The sequence below is a fragment of the Momordica charantia genome (genome assembly GCF_013281855.1).
Source record: "Momordica charantia cultivar OHB3-1 chromosome 8 unlocalized genomic scaffold, Mcharantia_2.0 BLBB01000008.1, whole genome shotgun sequence".
NCBI lineage: Eukaryota > Viridiplantae > Streptophyta > Magnoliopsida > Cucurbitales > Cucurbitaceae > Momordica > Momordica charantia.
The window spans coordinates 6,517,921-6,535,590 of record NW_028275166.1 but is presented as its reverse complement, the minus strand read 5'-3'; the positions used below and the strand labels follow the sequence as shown (position 1 = coordinate 6,535,590).

At 34.8% G+C, this 17,670-nt stretch overlaps 1 protein-coding gene across 1 annotated transcript; it reads left to right on the top strand.

Moving 5' to 3' along the window:
- The first annotated feature begins 2,992 nt into the window (after positions 1 to 2,992).
- LOC111020369 (transducin family protein / WD-40 repeat family protein) lies at positions 2,993 to 17,639 on the top strand. Its single transcript, XM_022297021.2, has 22 exons — positions 2,993 to 3,596; positions 4,388 to 4,442; positions 4,553 to 4,675; positions 7,112 to 7,208; positions 7,591 to 7,627; positions 7,737 to 7,842; positions 7,928 to 7,985; positions 9,267 to 9,364; positions 9,531 to 9,650; positions 10,623 to 10,665; positions 11,857 to 11,978; positions 12,054 to 12,181; positions 12,285 to 12,837; positions 12,998 to 13,090; positions 13,646 to 13,831; positions 13,908 to 14,121; positions 14,845 to 14,933; positions 15,052 to 15,216; positions 15,798 to 15,920; positions 16,025 to 16,307; positions 16,757 to 16,995; positions 17,075 to 17,639. The coding sequence occupies exons 1-22, from the start codon at positions 3,280 to 3,282 to the stop codon at positions 17,168 to 17,170; spliced, it is 3,345 nt and encodes a 1,114-aa protein (XP_022152713.1). The 5' UTR covers positions 2,993 to 3,279; the 3' UTR covers positions 17,171 to 17,639.
- Positions 17,640 to 17,670: the final 31 nt, after the last annotated feature.

The following is a 17,670-nucleotide window of genomic DNA, read 5'->3' as shown; positions in this document are numbered from 1 at the left end:
TAGTTATCTTAAATCTATTTTTAAATTTATTTTTGTGATGATTTTCTTTTCACTTCTTAAACATGTAACAATATAATTTTGGAAAATATAAGGAGGAACCTATCCTTACTCCCATTAAATATTTGACAACTCATTATTTTTTTAAAACATTTTTTGTTTTTATATTTCTCTCTTAGTTGATATTTAACGGTGGTAAGGACAAAATTCCTGAGAAAGCCAAGTATTTTCCTATAATTTTTTCTTTCTTATAATTATTTTTATTTGGCATTCTATTGTAATTGAAAAATTATTTCTCATTCATTTTATATTAAGACTTTTTTTATTGTATAAATTAATTTGTACTCTTAAAAAAATAATTTTAAGGTGTAGATTGAATATTATATATATATATATATTTCTTTTATACCAATTAGATTCTGCCACTTGGACAATCCATATGTGGTAGTAGTCATGCGAATATCCAAATTATACCTTAAAGTTTTACCTTTTTATTTTTTTCTCTTTTTCACCTTTCATTGTTGGGAATGTGGAATATTGATTACTTAAAAAGAAACTCTTTTTCTTTTTTAAGGTCTCTCTTGACTTTGGTTTTTAACCATAAATATAAATGCTGCTTAATATTAGTGCCCTTGTGAGTTGCAGTTGCAGATTATTCTCTTCCTTATTTATAATGTAGTAAAAAAATAAACCAATTTTTAGTTTTTTTTTTTGTTTTTTTGGCTTTTATCCAATTTAGCCTGAAGATTCTTAAAACGTTGTTTTGATAATGTACTATTAGAAAATACATGTTTTTCTATGTATTTATTTATATGTTATCTCATTTGACTGCAATTTAAATATAACATTATTCTCAACAAATTTCTTGAAATATTGTTGTATCTTCTATTCATTGTGTATAGAATTTGTATTAAACTTTGACAAATATAGACCAAAAATTAGTCTTGTTTAAAAGTAGTATGATCATGGACTAAAAATGATGTTTTGAGAGGACAAAAAAACGAAAGCATATGAACCAAAATAAGACTTTTAAAAAATGTAGATTAGTTGGGAAATATTTTAATATTTTACTTTAAATAGTTTTTTTAATTGTTATTTTAATAATTATATTATGCATCTATATGATCAAAATGGATGATTTTAATATTTTACTTTAAATAATTTTTTAAAATGTTATTTTAATGTACTAAAAAAACAATTTTTTTAAATGTTGTTTTAATATAATTATTTTAAATGATTTTTTAGCGTACTAAAAAATGTTATTTTAATAATTATATTATGTATTTATAGTTTTACATGGATGCAGTGGGAGTCAATTGAAAAAAAAAATAAAAATAAAAAATAGGCTGACACAAATTAAGATACTTAATAATCTCTCTCTTTGTCTCATATAGATAATTTTCCTTATTATAAATGCCAATGACTAAAATAGAATATTTTGAAAAATCTAGAAGTTAAATAAATACATTTTTACATATAGTAAAAAATCTAAAGACTTTATTCCCCCATTTAAAAAAAACAAATTATAAAAAAAAAGAAAAAGAAAATCTAAAGACCTTATTCCCCTCTTAATTATCTTATATTCAAAACAATTTTATATAAAAAACAGAGATTTCAATGTTTTTTCCCCTCGATTTTTTAGACTGGACGGATTATATTAAAAAAAAAGTTAGAAGGTAAAATTTTACTCCTTCGTGTATAAATTCATGGCTTACATGGTCAGTATGTATTTATCTACTAACTACCATTTAAATATTTGTCAAATATTTATTTCTTAAAAAAAACCTATATTTTCTCTTCATTCATGCATTCCTCTCTCATAATTGTAAAAAATATAATGGCAGTGGTAGTCATTAAAATGTTGACTAACATAATTATTTCACTGATAAAAGTTTGACACTTATTTATTTTTTTGAAAAATGTAAAATTTATCTTCTTTCTACATTTATGCATCTCTTTTACTGGTAAAAAAAACACGTGGTAATTACTAGGTGCTTATTTAGTAACGTTTTCGATTATTATTTATTGTTTTATCTTTTTTTAAAACATAACTGCATTTAGTAACTATTTTTGTTCCTCATTAATAACAGATGAGTCTATAAGTATAATTCATTTGTGGTTCTCCCCCTCAAGGATATATTGGAAAAATGGTAAAGATAATAGACTTATCTCTCTCTGTTTTTACCCTTTTAAACCTCTTGCAACAAATGGTAAAGTCACTGCCCATCTATTTAAAGACAAGTGACTATTTGGGATTCAGTATATTACTGTTTCTCTGTGTTTTAGAATAGAGTACTCTCTGTCTTGTGTATTTAGAGAGTTCCATTGGATTTTTTTCCCTCCCCAAATCTTTTTATTATTATTTTTAAATACTATTCTGATCTCGATACTTTTTGTTTTAGTTCATTTTTGTCCTTGCACTTTCAAAACATTCATTTTAGTATGTCTATATGTTATTTTTTCGCATATTGTTTTATTTTGTCTTATTTCTTTGTACAAAACAAATTTATAACACCACAAATAATTTATAAAGTTTGAATAAACTATAAAAACAAAATCGAAACCTTTAAAATCATTTCTTAAAAAATGAAAAATTGAAACCTTCAAAAGTGCTATTCAGTGTAAAAACTAGTAGAAAGCATAGGGTTAAAATTAACAAATAAGGTTCTACATAATTTATGGGCCAAGGTTTGGCCCGTAATCCGGCTTTCAATCGCGTCTTACTTTCATAACAGGCCCACTCAGTAACCCAACTCAAGAAAAAGCCCATAATTCTTTATAAGCAATGGATCTTATTGGGCTCCAAGAAAAGCCCATGGCTTCACCGTACAGATGTCACTTGCAGACTGGATGGCTGACGAAGCAGTCGTCCTTCCAAAACGTTGACTAAAATAAACCCTAGGTGTTCCATTCCGCAGAGGATCATAGCTCCTCAAACCCGCTAATTGAACTCCCGAAAACGTCAAAAATAAAAGCTTCAAAAATCCCAAAATTTTCATCATATTGTGTGAAAATTTCACAGAGGAAGCGAAATACAGAGAGAGAAAGAGGAGAGAGAATAGCGAGTCTCTCACTTTCACTCGCATTTCACAGATCAGATCGAAACTACACCCCATCACAACCCTCAATTCCCACACACTCTTCGAAATTTCAGAAATTTCCCCAGATCCGTCGATCAATTCTGTTCCATTTTCGTATGGTGTTAACTGCATACGTAGATTGGTGATAGCAATTCAATTGGGTTGGGTGTAGTTTGTTTGTTTGTAATTGTTTGGGTTTTCAATGGCGTGTGTAAAGGGAGTGAATCGGTCGGCGTCCGTTGCCATAGCACCGGACGCGCCGTACATGGCTGCTGGGACGATGGCTGGTGCAGTGGATCTGTCATTCAGCTCATCCGCCAACCTCGAGATCTTCAAGCTCGATTTTCAGTCTGATGATAAGGACCTCCAGGTAATTGGGGATTCACCAACCTCTGAACGCTTCAATCGCCTCTCGTGGGGGAAGAATGGATCGGGCTCTGAACAATTTTCTCTCGGGCTCATTGCCGGCGGACTCGTCGACGGGAACATTGATATTTGGAACCCTCTTGCGCTGATCCGGTAATTGGACTTAGTTTTGCATTTCTCTTGGATCAATATGTTTGTAAGAATATGGATTGCATCTGTGCCGCAGTGGGATTAATGTATCCTTCTCCTTCCGGTTGCTGGTAAATGGGGAAAGTAGAGTTTAGAAGTTCATAGGTAACGGGTGCTTATTCGGCGAGTTGGCTTCAACGAAATGTACTAATTTAATTGCAGTTGGATTTTCGAGTTTTCTTTCCCCTTCTGAGTTTTCTATGGGAGAGTTAGTCGAAGAAATTTTAGCACAAGTGTGTAGCATGAGAATTGATTGACTACAAAGGATTGGAATGAGTAATGGTTTAGCCTGTATTGGTTTAAGTTTATGAGTTGGTTGGATTGCCTATGCATCCTGAGAAGGTTGATGGATCGGAAGGTTTCCGTAATGTTCATCAATCAAAACATTGGTTCAAATAAATCTGAAAGTGGTCACAGTAAATAATTAAGTTTCCTTTTCTTCTATCCCAATTTAGAGTTCTTTGATAGGTCAAGAAACATGCTAATAAATGCGTTATTAATATTTCCTATGATTGATTATCCATGTGAATCCCAGAATCTCCTTACGAGATCCATTTCTAAGAGGTAAAATTTTAGTTCACATTTAATAATGAACAATAGTGTCGTTTCCGCACCATTTGAAATGAATATATTTGTACTAAGATATATTTTTATTAGCTAAATTTTATGGATACCTTACTATAGTTGTCAGGGTGTAAGGTTTAGCATTCTTTACTGCACAATAATCTTGACACTTTCTTGCCTGAATTTTTCAGTCCTGAGGCAGGCGAAACTCCTCTAGTTGGACATCTATCAAGGCATAAAGGGCCTGTAAGTAGTTGCAAAATTTGAAATGCTCACATGAGTTTATGGTTACTCTCTCATTGCTATAGTACCATACAGTTTCTCCAACTGACGACTCTAATGTTTTTCTCTTGCAGGTGCGTGGTTTAGAATTCAATACAATTACGCCAAACTTGCTGGCATCTGGAGCTGATGATGGTGAAATATGCATATGGGATTTAGCCAACCCCGCACAACCTATTCATTTTCCACCTCTGAAGGTTTGACTGTGTTGCATTGTTGGATTTTTATTAGATCATACAAGCAAGTATCCAGTTTTCTTGTTAACACAAATTTGAGGGTTATCATTACGGATAGTCTTGGCTATTTTGGGGATGACGTCTTGTCCCATTTTTGGATGTAATCTTATGCTGTGGAAATCACATTTTCCCTTTTATAATAGCCTATATGAAAATTGCAAAACTTCGGTTCACAATTTGTTGTCGATATCAACTTTTTGAGAGATATTACAAATAAAATGTATTTACCCACCATTAGTTCAGTTATTATATGTCTCTCAAGTTTTATATGGAAATCATCGTTCTTTTCCTTTTTATTTTTTGTATAAGAGACGAGAGTTTCATTCCAAAATAACAAGAGAGATACAAACAAATGCAAGGAGGTAAGACATCTCCTTTCTACCCATCAAGCATGGGAAGTCATGATTCTTTTAAAGCCACAGGAACCACTTACCTATATTAGTAAATATCCTAGAAGTTTCTTGACGAATGTGGTAGGGTTAAATAGCCCACCCACACTTTGGCCCCTACCTAATAAAATTCCTAACGAGCTCCTTGATATTTTTGCAAGGAGAGCAAGAAAGCTTAAAAAACCAAAGAAGATAAGTGGGAGCATTTGAGAGGACCGATTGAGCTAGGATCAACCTACCTCCTTTGGAAATAGTAGATTTCTTTCATTTGATCAATTTAGTTAGAACCCTACCAACCACCGTTTTCCAAAAAAGAATTAATCAGAGTTTTCACCTGCAAAGTTAGATGGAGAAGATGTGGGCAAACTGTTTACCAAGCGAGCTTGGTTTGTTTGTATATTTGTTCTTTGTGTGATTGAAGGCAAATTCTTCCTTTAGAAAGAAGGTATAGGTCCTGTTTCAGTATATGCACATTCAGGCAGTGAAGTGAATTATCCAAGCTCCTATTTGGTTACCCTGGTTTGTCTATCAGTTTTGAGGTGGTTAGTGACACTGATTTTTATTGTGGATTTGATAGACTTCTGAAGAAACTTCTAAGTTACAAAGCAATGTACACTAACCAGAAAATGGGAATCTTTCAAGTACAGGTTGATACTTGTCCGATTGGAAAATCTCTTTCTAATCTAGACCTGTTCCATCAACTACCTTCCAGCACAAATCTCTCTCTCTCTCTCTCTCTCTCTCTCACTAACAACTAATTGCCAATAATCCCTTCCCTAGCAGATTCTTTTTCTGCTATGTTGGTTAACTTACTCTACTGGTTCTCTGGTGGTGCTCCCCTTTTCCCCTCCATTGAGTATTTGTACAATATGGGGACCATGTCATCATATAAGATCTAATTGTAGTTTATTGCAAGAAGACTAGATAAGGGTTAGGAGTCTTAATAGTGGAAAATAGCCCTAGCATGATTCACTCCTGGTGAAATAGCAACTACGCCCCTAGGTCCCGAGCATTTGAACTAATCTGAGTCTCTTGAGCTTTTTACGGCAGCTAGTCTTAATCGATTACTATCTTTCACGAAGCAATTGATGCGAATTGGTCATTTTCCTACATGACTTTAGTTGGTTCCTCAAAGCTGAGCTAAGTTCTGTATTTTTGTTTATGAGCCTCCAACTTAAACTCATTTCTTTCCAAAATGTCCATGTATTTAGTCAAAGAAGATATCTACTGTTTAGACTCTTGAGAACAACTCCTAAAGAAGGCAGCAATTGACAGCAATTCATTCTACTTTTATTTTGAAGTTGGAAGTTGTGGACATATTGGCCTCGACAAGAATTGTAGAGTTGTTACAGACCAAGAGTTTGCCTTTCCTTGTCACTCTTGAGGATTTTTGAATCAGGGCAATCAGCAATTCTTCCTTAGGACTACATGAGGCCTATCTAAGACCTCATTTTGGAGTGCCTCTACATGACCTCCCATGCCTTTTACTTTTTATATATATATTATTATTATTATTTTTTTCTCTTTTGATTATTTTGCTGGAGAGAAAAATGAGAATCTTTGCAATGGGGGAGATGGATTTCTTCTTTTAGTGGGGTTTGTAATTTTTTCTTTTTAAAAAGATATGTAACTCATAAAAAGTAGACTTTTGTACTTACACTCTTACAAATAATTCCAGATCTGTTTTATTCTCATATTTTCAAAATGAAATCCTTTATATAAAAGGTAAAATTTGAAGGAATTATTCCCCTTTGAAAAAAATAATTGCCTCGGGGTAGCCAGGTAGGACTATACTAACAGATCTAACTAACTATTTGTTAGCTGAGTTAGATATTAACTGCTACATCAGATCTCTAGTCTTTGTATTTTGACATGTCAGGAAAAGGTCAACTTCACAATGCTATTAGTCATCTATTGGCTACCATCCCCCCTCTACCTTTCTTTTTGTCAAGTTATTATAACCATCAAAACAAATGAATATTAAATTGTTCATTCGATCTTTATGCAGGGTAGTGGCTCTGCAGCTCAAGGTGAAATTTCATTCTTATCTTGGAATAGCAAGGTTCAACATATATTAGCCTCCACTTCATATAATGGAACAACAGGTGAGGAAAGGAAACATGTTTCTTTCATTTTCTTTTGGCTGTTGTTTCTGTAGGTCCTTTGTATTTTTTTCACTTGGTTTCTTGTTCAAAGAAAACCTGTTACTATTATTATTTTGGATTTGATTTTTTTTCTCTCTTAAAAACTGATTTAATGGGGAATGAAATTACAAAAAGAGGGGGAAGGAAAGCCTCAACCTTCAGACTAAAGTAAGCTACAAAAATAAGCTCTTCAGATTGACACATATTAAATAGAGTATAATTACAAGGGGCAGGGGAGGGAAGAGGTTTACACCAAAAAAACTAGCAAATATCGTATTCTCAATGAAAGAATAAATATATTGCTTTTCACTTAACATTTTGTTTGTAACTCTTCTTGATTCAGTTGTTTGGGACCTGAAGAAGCAGAAACCAGTTATAAGGTAAGTTCTAAGTGAATTGTTAATTCAGAGTCTTAAATTATGCAATGAGATGGAGTTCAAACCTTTTGGGTTGCATTTGATAAATTTTTTATTGTCCCTGTCAACTCAGTTTTTCAGATTCCACTAGAAGGCGCTGCTCGGTGCTGCAGTGGAATCCTGATCTTGCGACCCAACTTGTTGTTGCATCAGATGATGATAATTCTCCTTCTCTCAGGGTGATGATTCCCATGGGCATTATACTCTTAAATATTGTATAAGATTTGATACTCTTTTCAAGTTAACATATTATTTTGCTTTCAGCTTTGGGATATGCGAAATATAATGACGCCAGTTAAAGAGTTTGTTGGCCACACTAGAGGTATGATAATAAAGTTAAATTTTATGTTATATCTGTAGTTTCTGCCCTTGAGCTCTATCTGTTCTCACATTTACAGAATAACATGTCAAAATGGTAAACGACTATTATTTAGTCAGATGTGACCCGATAATCTGCTAACTGATTTCTTGCTTTTTCATGCGTTTATAACTGGTAGTGTTGTCTTAAATTGGAAGTAAATAGCTGGTATTATTGATTTTATTTTACAAAAGTTTATGTCATGTTATAGTATTAACTAAAATCTGCCATTTCCAACTCATAGGGCATCTCACATGATATTCTCTTTTCCATAATCTTGTTTCGTATTGGGTATGTCAATACTGTGCCTTACAGTTGCATTGTTACACAATAAAGCAATAGAGATGCGATTCAAAAGAATCAACAATAAAATTTCTTAACATTATTACGGAGAACATGATTATGCTACAAGAAAAGCAGCAGATTCTTTCTAGTGCCAGGCTAGCATATTAATGAATCATTTTGCTGTGGCTATAGAAACTTTGCTGTTGGCTGTTGCAAAAAACTGTTGTCCTAGAAAAATATCTGGAATCTTATTCTAGTGAGTTATAGTTTGTAGGGTGCCATCTGTTCCCGTTAGATCTCTGCTTGTTGTCTCATGTTCACATTTTCTATTTTTTTTAACTCCTGTTGTGTGACTAAAAGATTGAGAATTGCTTACTATTTGCGCTCTGAGCTCCTATTATCATTGATATTTACTGCCTAAAAATAAAGGTGGTTATTTTGACTTTTCAATACATTGTTCATGTTAAATGGAGTTGAGGATGAGCGCATTGCTTGTCCGTGTCTGTTAAAAACATTGGAAATTTTTTTGTCATCGATAAATTGAACAATAAACAATAACCTGAGACAGGTTGAAAGTGAAGATTAGATGCTTTCACATTTGCAAATGGTAAAACTCAACTTATTTGTTCTCTTCATCTCATCTTACAGAATGTCAATGAAATTATTCCCATCACGCTTTGGATAGTAGTAGGTGAATCATTAATTTATTTTTTCTCCTTTCAAGTAACCGAGGTTTCCAAAAATTGCTGTATATATAACAATATCAGATAGATTCATGAAGTAGTTGCAAGCTTTGCAACAGGTAGATTAAGTTCCCTTTGAATGCGATAAATCTGACTCGTAATTCCTACCTGTTGCTTCATCTACCATTGATGAATTGATTATCTTCTTGTTTCCATGAAGTTTACTTATTTCTTTCTTGCTAAAATGACCTCCTAAAATACTTTGCTCGTAAACCAGGTGTAATTGCAATGTCATGGTGTCCCACTGATAGCTCATACTTGCTAACATGTGCCAAGGACAACCGAACTATCTGCTGGGACACTGTTTCTGGAGATGTAAGCTCAGTCGTAGTTCTTTGATTTATTTATTTATTTATTATTATTTTTTTTGATAATTTGATTTCTGCTTTGCATTCTTCTACACTCAACATCTTTATTACTAGATGCTCGAACATACGCATCAATCAGGAAACTACTCTGATTTAACTCCCTTCTAATGCAGATTGTGTGTGAATTGCCTGCTAGTACCAACTGGAACTTTGATGTACATTGGTATCCTAGAATTCCTGGTGTTATATCAGCCTCTTCATTTGATGGGAAAATTGGCATATATAATATTGAGGTACATCCCTTTAGAGCTTGTTGTGTATCCATGAAGTTTTACTTTTCGAGGTTTTCTTAAAATTCCCCTCAAAATTAATTGTATAAATTATGAGTTCTGAGAGTGTTTGATGATCATCTTCCCTCCACCCCAATTTTTCTAAATTTTATTGGGGGGAATACAAACATGCATACTGTGGCAAAAGAACATTAGTGATTTATATTAAATAATATATGAAAAATAAGGTTGGTGTTGTTATACCGGTAGTTGAGATGGAGGAGATACTATCGGGAATGCTGATGCCTTTGAGAAATGTGCAATGGGATTGGTGGATAGGAAAAGTTCGATTTATAGTCATTGAACGAGAGCTTGCAATGAGAATTTATGAATGGAAAGCCCCAAGGGGCAGCCAGGTTGACAAATGCTTGGCGTCTCTTGGTCATATTGGCTTAGAGGTCTCATGAGCTTAATACCAAAAATCCTTGATGTCTCTCGGGTCTAGGCTTTGGGGCAGACACGGGTGCCTTTGAGTATAGGAGAGCAAAGCTCTGACTGAAGTTATAAAAAAAAGGAAAAATTATGAATGGAAGAATTTCAACTAGAAAGAAATTGTACAGGGAAGGATGAAACATGCAGTCCTTACACCATTCGCCACATATAATAAGTCCTATTCCTAAGAACCAGAAATATGGATGGAGGGGCATCATGCTATTGATAAGAGAAATGTAAAACTTAACTTAGTCATGAGTGATTCAATTGTCAGATATGTTCTTCAAATCGTTATTCAATATATGGAAGTGAACCTACAAAGGCTATTAATGTAGAGAACTGCTCTTCTGTGTAAAATGAAACCACCGTTATTCATATTTGTGTGCCTTCTTTTCATTGCTGAACAAATTTAGCCTGAATGTTTCAAGTCCTCTTTCATTTTCATAGTTTTTTATGGCATTAGTTTTATTGTTTTATTTTACTTTTCTTCTTCTTTTTTTGCAGAGTTGCAGCCGTTATGGTGTAGGAGAGAATGAGTTTGGTGCAGGTAAGGTAGTTTTTAGTGCACGTGTGCCTTCATTTTTCATTCGTTTAAAGTGCATGCCCGCATAATTGTACTATGAAATAATCTTAGTACATTTGATTTTGTTGTTTTCTTCACTGGCTCCCTTGTTTCATTTGCATTCATGGCCCACTGGCTCTTGTAGTTTAATTGGAAATTTATTATTTATCATTATAACATAGTGAAATCCATTCATGCTCAGTAACTTCTTTCACTTGATTATCTGATCCCTTTGCCTTTTTCTTTCTAATTGGAATTGGAAAAATACAAAAATTGTTGGCCCTCAGCCAAGTAGTAAAGTTGTCATCTAAATTAGTCTTTCCCCCTAGTTTTGAGGAAGTAGGATCATCAAAAATCTTATAGGTAGAGGGTTGCTATGTGAGACAAGAATAGGTACTGAGACAGAAGGTTCTTTAACTTCAACACCTTGATTACAGAAGAGATTCACCCAGGCTCTTCACCCACTGTAGTTGCACTTTCTGGGCCATCATTAGCAGAATCACTTCAGGTCCCACCATCTCCGTGTGGGCTGGGGAAATCCCCTTCGGACAAGTATGAAGTCAGATTATTGAACCAAGCAGTAAAAGCTTGTGGTATCTTTGGAGTTGCGCTTTAATATGTGAATACTTTTTCTTACTATATTATCTTGCTAAGCTTGCAGACTAAAAGGAAAGGGAAAGTCTTGTAGGTCTTGATCTCTTATGGCATTTTTGAAAGTGATGGCTAGAAATAAATTGAAGGATTAATGGTGATAAAGATCTGGACTGTGATAGCATTTGGAGTAGGATTATTCTGTAGTTTCTTGTTAGGCATAAGTTATAAAGGACCATTTAGCCACCTGTATATTTGATCCTGTTACATTGTAGTTCTTTTGCAAATTTTCCTTTAGATTCTCTGGTCCGGTCTCATGTCTCCTACAACCTACTTCAATGGAGTTTATGTTTCTATTTTAAAAACCTTTTCTATTAGTCCATCCCTCCCTTTTAATATTTTTTGTAATACTTTTGGTTTGCAGATATGGGGTCGATCATTTACTCTAAATATAATGGATGCATGAAAAAAACCTTTATGTTTTGCTTTTTTTTTCTTCTTTTCTTTCTTCTTTCCTGTCCTCAGTTTCCTACATGATTGTTGGTTTCCTAATATTTTCTTATATTGATTATTTATTCTATGCAGTATCTTTGAGAGCACCAAAGTGGTATAAACGTCCAGTTGGGGCCTCTTTTGGATTTGGAGGAAAGATAGTATCATTTCAACCTAGGACTCCTGTTGCTGGTGCTTCAGCTAGCACTTCAGAGGTATTTCTTTATTTAGTGGTCAACTTCAATGTCGTGATGGCTATAATTCCTTTTCACCCCTGTATTTATTTCCAGGTTTATGTGCATGACTTGGTAATGGAGCACGGTTTGGTTAGTCGTTCATCTGAGTTTGAAGCTGCGATACAAAATGGTGAACGCTCTTCTCTCAGGGTTTTATGCGAACAGAAGTCTAAAGAATCCGAGTATGTCATTGACCTTAAAATTTGTTTCCATCTCTGATTCTTTTTGGCTTCCTGTTTTTCTCAATAGAAGAAGTGGCGATTAACAGTTTAATGTCTTAAACAGTTTGGAGGATGACCGGGAAACATGGGGATTCCTGAAAGTCATGTTCGAAGATGATGGTACTGCAAGGACAAAGCTGCTCAGCCATCTTGGTTTTAGTGTATCAACTGAATCACAAGATTCTCAAGGAGAAATTTCCCAGGATGTAGATGCTCTCCGTCTGGACGATACAGCAGCAGATAATACTGGATATGGGGGTGGTAGGGAAGCCCCATTATTTCCATCAGACAATGGGGAGGACTTCTTTAACAACCTCCCTAGTCCAAAAGCTGATACACCTGTATCGATCTCTGGTGATAACCATGCTGCTGTGAATACTGTTCTTGCTGCTGAAGAACCCCAAGTTGAGGATGGAGTGGATGACAATGGAGATTCATCATTTGCTGATAGTGTGCAGCGGGCATTGGTTGTAGGTGACTATAAGGGGGCTGTTGGGTTGTGTGTATCTGCAAACAAAATGGCTGATGCCTTGGTTATTGCTCATGTTGGTGGTGGGTCCTTGTGGGAGAATACACGAGATCAATATCTAAAAATGTCCCGTTCACCGTACTTGAAGGTGGCTGAAACTTTATCCCGTTCTCATGAAGTAGAAAATATTAACTTTTTATTATTTTACTATTCTGATTGTGAAGCTTTAGGAAAGTCGGAGACAAGCTTGACTGTCCCTGACGTTGAGGATCCACGAGCTAATTTTTTTATGTTTTTTTTCCCATCAGATTGTTTCTGCAATGGTCAACAATGATCTTTTGAGTCTTGTGAATACAAGGCCCCTGAAATTCTGGAAAGAAACACTTGCCCTTCTCTGCAGTGTAAGTTTTTATATTTAATTTGGAAAAAAACTGTCTCTATAAGAAAAACGGTGATGTCAATATTTGTTTGCTAGAATTTGTGTGCAAAGGATCTTGATCCATTATATTTATAAGACACAGTGAGAAAGTTGGTCACTGAAAAGAAAATTATGTTGGACTTGTACTCACCTGTTACGAGTTTCTTCGATGTCTGCTTTAACTTTGCAGACATGTTGTCTCCTTTTATGTTAAGTAGTGGTTATTTGCTATTTCCAGGAAATAAATTCCCTCAGCACACTAGCAGGTGCTATAGAAATCTTTATAGTTTTACTTTCATGTTGGTAATTATGTTAAAAAAGCTCTAGTTTTCGTTTGTGGTCTGTGTTGTCCAGAAGATTCTGGAAGCAGATCACACTAGATTATGTTGCTTATCAATCATTTGAATCTTCTAGAAGTTAATGTCTGTATTCATGTTGATTTTCAAGGGTATCTGATTTTTCTAAAAAAAATTAATGTCTTAAGGATATTATAACTATGTTGCAACATTAATGTTGTTGTCGTTGTATTAATCAACAGTTTGCACAAAAAGATGAATGGGCCATGCTTTGTGATACTCTTGCTTCAAAACTTATGGTTGCCGGTTATACACTTCCAGCAACTCTGTGCTATATATGTGCTGGAAATATTGATAAAACTGTTGAAATCTGGTCGAGGAGCTTGTCTACTGAGCGTGAAGGGAAATCTTATGTTGATCTTCTTCAGGTAAGTGTACCTTAAGAGACAATATTGAACATATGCATTGGGCTATAGAATTGAACAAACCTTTTGTTTTGGTTAGGACTTGATGGAAAAGACTATTGTGCTTGCTTTGGCCACTGGACAAAAGCGATTTAGTGTAACTTTATGCAAGCTTGTTGAGAAATATGCTGAAATATTGGCAAGTCAAGGACAGTTAACAACGGCATTGGAGTACATTAAGTTATTGGGATCTGAAGAATTGACACCTGAACTCGTGATCTTGAGAGATCGAATTTCCCTCTCTACAGAATCTGGTGTGTGCTGTCATTAAAAAATTGGTTATTTTATCATGCAATATCCTGATTTCTTGACTCTACTTTCTTTTTAGGCATGGACCTTTATTGGCTTGGTTTCACCAATGGTTATGAGATTTCAATCTGAAAGCTCAAACTTTTCAGTAAGCCCAAGGGCATAAGTAGTTATCTTTTTTACCATAACTCTTTTCAAAAGTATGATTTGAGTGATTAATGACCTTTTGGACAATAAATTTAACCTTGTTGTTTCTTAATGCATTTATTTAACAAGTTTGAACTATTATCTTGTAATTAACATTTTGATAGTTCTCAAGGCCTAAAGATAAGTATACTTCAGACTATAATCACAAATATTTTCTTTGGTCTCATTTGATGATCAAGTTTTTGGATTTTTGAGGTTGACTGTCTGGTCAAGTTATTAGTTTTGCTTTAAGTTCAATACTAATAAAGTTGAAAAGCTTCAGACTTTAACTTATATGTCTTATTTTGTTTTAAACTTTAACTTGTTATATCACTTGGACTGGAGCTACCAATGTTACCAAATGGTTGGCACCAAAATTTTAGGCTATAAATGCAAACTACATGTTTCTTTTATTTTTATGTGTATTCCTGAGGTAGGATCCCCCACTACAAGAGTTTGTGTGGGGTTAGACAGATTACGAGAGTGGGTGGCTTGGAGTTGGATGTTATTTTCTGAGCAAGAACGTTACTTCCTTGTCACAGATAAAGATGATAAGGCAACGACTTTTGATTACTCTCAGCAACCAAGTGGAAACGTGTATGGTGCTGAAGCCACCAAACATTATTATCAGGTGTCTTATTTTGTTTCTTTCATGACATATGTTTTCTGGTTTTGGCTGCTTTGAACCTGGCTATCTATTGCCTTGCTTCTTGGAATTTTGCATTTAACTTTTCTTGTTGATATTTTAGGAGTCTGCTTCAGCACAATTCCAACAGAATGTGCCTAGCACTACATACAATGATAATTATTCCCAGACTTCATATGGGGCGAGAGGATACGGTGCTCCTTTACCATATCAGCCTGCACCACAGCCTAATTTATTTCTTCCTTCGCAGGCACCACAGGCTCCAGAGGTATTATTTGTTGATTCTTTAATCTTATATTCGACTCCATTAGCTATGACAAAAAAAGAAAGAAAAAAAATCTGCTGGAAAATAATTTTAATTGCATTTCACTATTTTGGAAAAAGTTAGCAACTTTATCTTGAGAAAAATAAACTTGACTTGAACAAAAACTTAAAAATCGAAAGAATCTGGACATAAACAAATTAGGGTTTTATGATACTAGGGAATTCATATATGAATAGGATTCTGATTAATCTAAAACAATCTTAAAAATGTAACAGAACTGAAAATATGAAAGCTGGGAAGTTATTTTAAAAAGGAAAAAGTCAATGAAAGCATTGCATTTGCCTACTTTGTTATCCCACATTAATCTAGTATTGAACTGCCACATCTTTGGAGGAATGCCATGAAAGTTCGGGTCTCTCTGTTTTTTTTTTCTTTTTTTAATGCCAGTATTTAGACTGACATTTCTTCGAAGATCTTTGTGGGAAAAACTATGTTTTCCTATTTAAGATGTTGCTTCTTGATGATGCTCGACTTTCTTTTAGGAACTGGGTAGTCTGACAATAATGGTTTGTTTTTGGTTTTAGACAAATTTCACTGCACCCCCGGGTCAGCCTGCTCCAAGGCCATTTGTTCCTGCAACACCTCCTGCTTTGAGAAATGTAGAAAAATATCAACAGCCGCCCACTTTGGGTTCTCAGTTGTACCCTGTTCGTAATCCTTCTTTATTGAAGCATACATAAAATCTTATCATTTTTAGTGTGAAAGATATCTTTTTAACGATAATATAATAATTGTTTCTCAAATATTTCAGGGAATGGCAAACCCTACTTATCAACCTATACAATCAGCTACTTCAGTTGGTCCTGCCCCATCGCACATGGACTCAGTTCCTGGGCATAAAATGCCTCAGGTTGTCGCTCCTGCTCCTCCGTCAAGGGGATTCATGCCAGTTCCTAATCAAGGAGCTGTTCAGCTTCCTGGAATGGGTTCGGTTCAGCCACCCAGTCCTACACAATCTGCTCCACCACAGCCAGCAGTGGCGCCTCCAGCCCCACCACCAACTGTGCAGACTGCAGATACTTCAAACGTACCTGGTAATTTTTAGTTTTACTTTGATTTCTTAAACATAAAAACTCTCATCTAAGGTCCCATATTCACTTTTGGTTTGGTTTTTAATATTTTACAACATTGCCCGAACAAGGACTGTAAGCTAATTAGGTATCAGCTTGGTATTTACTGGACCTAGCATTGCTGACATTTTATAGTTTAGTGGACCATGTAGTTGAAGTTTTACCTCAGCTCTATCGTGAATGCTTGTACCGTCCACATATGAAAAAGAAAAGAAAAGAAAAAGGATGAGAAAAAATATTTTAAAGAAAGGTGGTAGAAAATATTCTTGTATTCTGTTATCCATTTTCCTGCAATTCATGCTCATTACAATTCCATGTTAGTGTATGATAATGTAATCTGGATTTATTTGTTCCGTTTTGCACTTTACTCATACATTTATGTTTAGATACAATAATCGGTTAATGTGCTGCAGCTCATCAAAAGCCTGTCATAGCAACGTTGTCTAGACTTTTCAACGAGACCTCAGAAGCATTGGGAGGTGCTCGTGCAAATCCAGGTAAAAAGCGGGAAATTGAAGACAACTCAAGGAAGATGGGTGCACTGTTTAGCAAACTGAACAGCGGGGACATATCTAAAAATGCTGCTGATAAGCTTGGTCAGCTCTGTCAGGCTCTGGATAGTGGCGACTATGGTCGTGCCCTACAAATCCAGGTATTTGTTTTATGCAGTTCTTACAATATTTTTTTGTTTAAATCCAGAATGAGATACACTTATTTATACCTTTATATAGGTGCTTCTTACCACAAGCGAGTGGGATGAGTGCAGCTTCTGGCTGGCTACACTGAAACGAATGATCAAGACAAGGCAGAATATGAGGTTGAGTTAGGGCGACACATGATAATTAGTAATTTCTGGTTTTTTTTTCTCTTTTGGAAATTCTTTTCCCACCTTATAGCTACCCTTCTTGTGCCACCAATCCTTATACACACAAACACAAGAATGGTGTCCCTTGATTGCAGCTGCCGGATTTTGCCCCGATGTTCTCCTCTACGATCTTGTCTGGTTTTCAAATCGTGTCCCCCGCCCCCTCTCCCGTCTCTATTGAAAGAGTTAGCAAACGATAGCTCAAGGATAACAGTAGACTCTTGCTGATTGTTCTTTATTTTGTAGTTTAGAATTGAGGAGAAAGTCCCATTTTTAATTACTTTATTTTTCTTGGTTTTATAAATACAGCCTGAGTCGGGTTTCACAGCCATTTGTTAGCTTGCATAAGGTCCTTCCTTGTTAGAGTGTCTTTTCATTGTACCTTCCATTTGACATATCCTAATTTTGTTGAAAGCTAGTTGAATTTTTAACTTTTCTGCCTTCTCTATCTTATCTTAAAAC

Excerpts from the sequence above, each read along its gene's own strand:
- LOC111020369 (XM_022297021.2), top strand. The coding sequence starts at position 3,280 with ATGGCGTGTGTAAAGGGAGTGAATCGGTCGGCGTCCGTTGCCATAGCA. Across the intron at positions 3,597-4,387 it reads AACCCTCTTGCGCTGATCCG|TCCTGAGGCAGGCGAAACTC; the intron begins GTAATTGGACTT and ends TGAATTTTTCAG. Across the intron at positions 7,628-7,736 it reads AAGCAGAAACCAGTTATAAG|TTTTTCAGATTCCACTAGAA; the intron begins GTAAGTTCTAAG and ends CTGTCAACTCAG.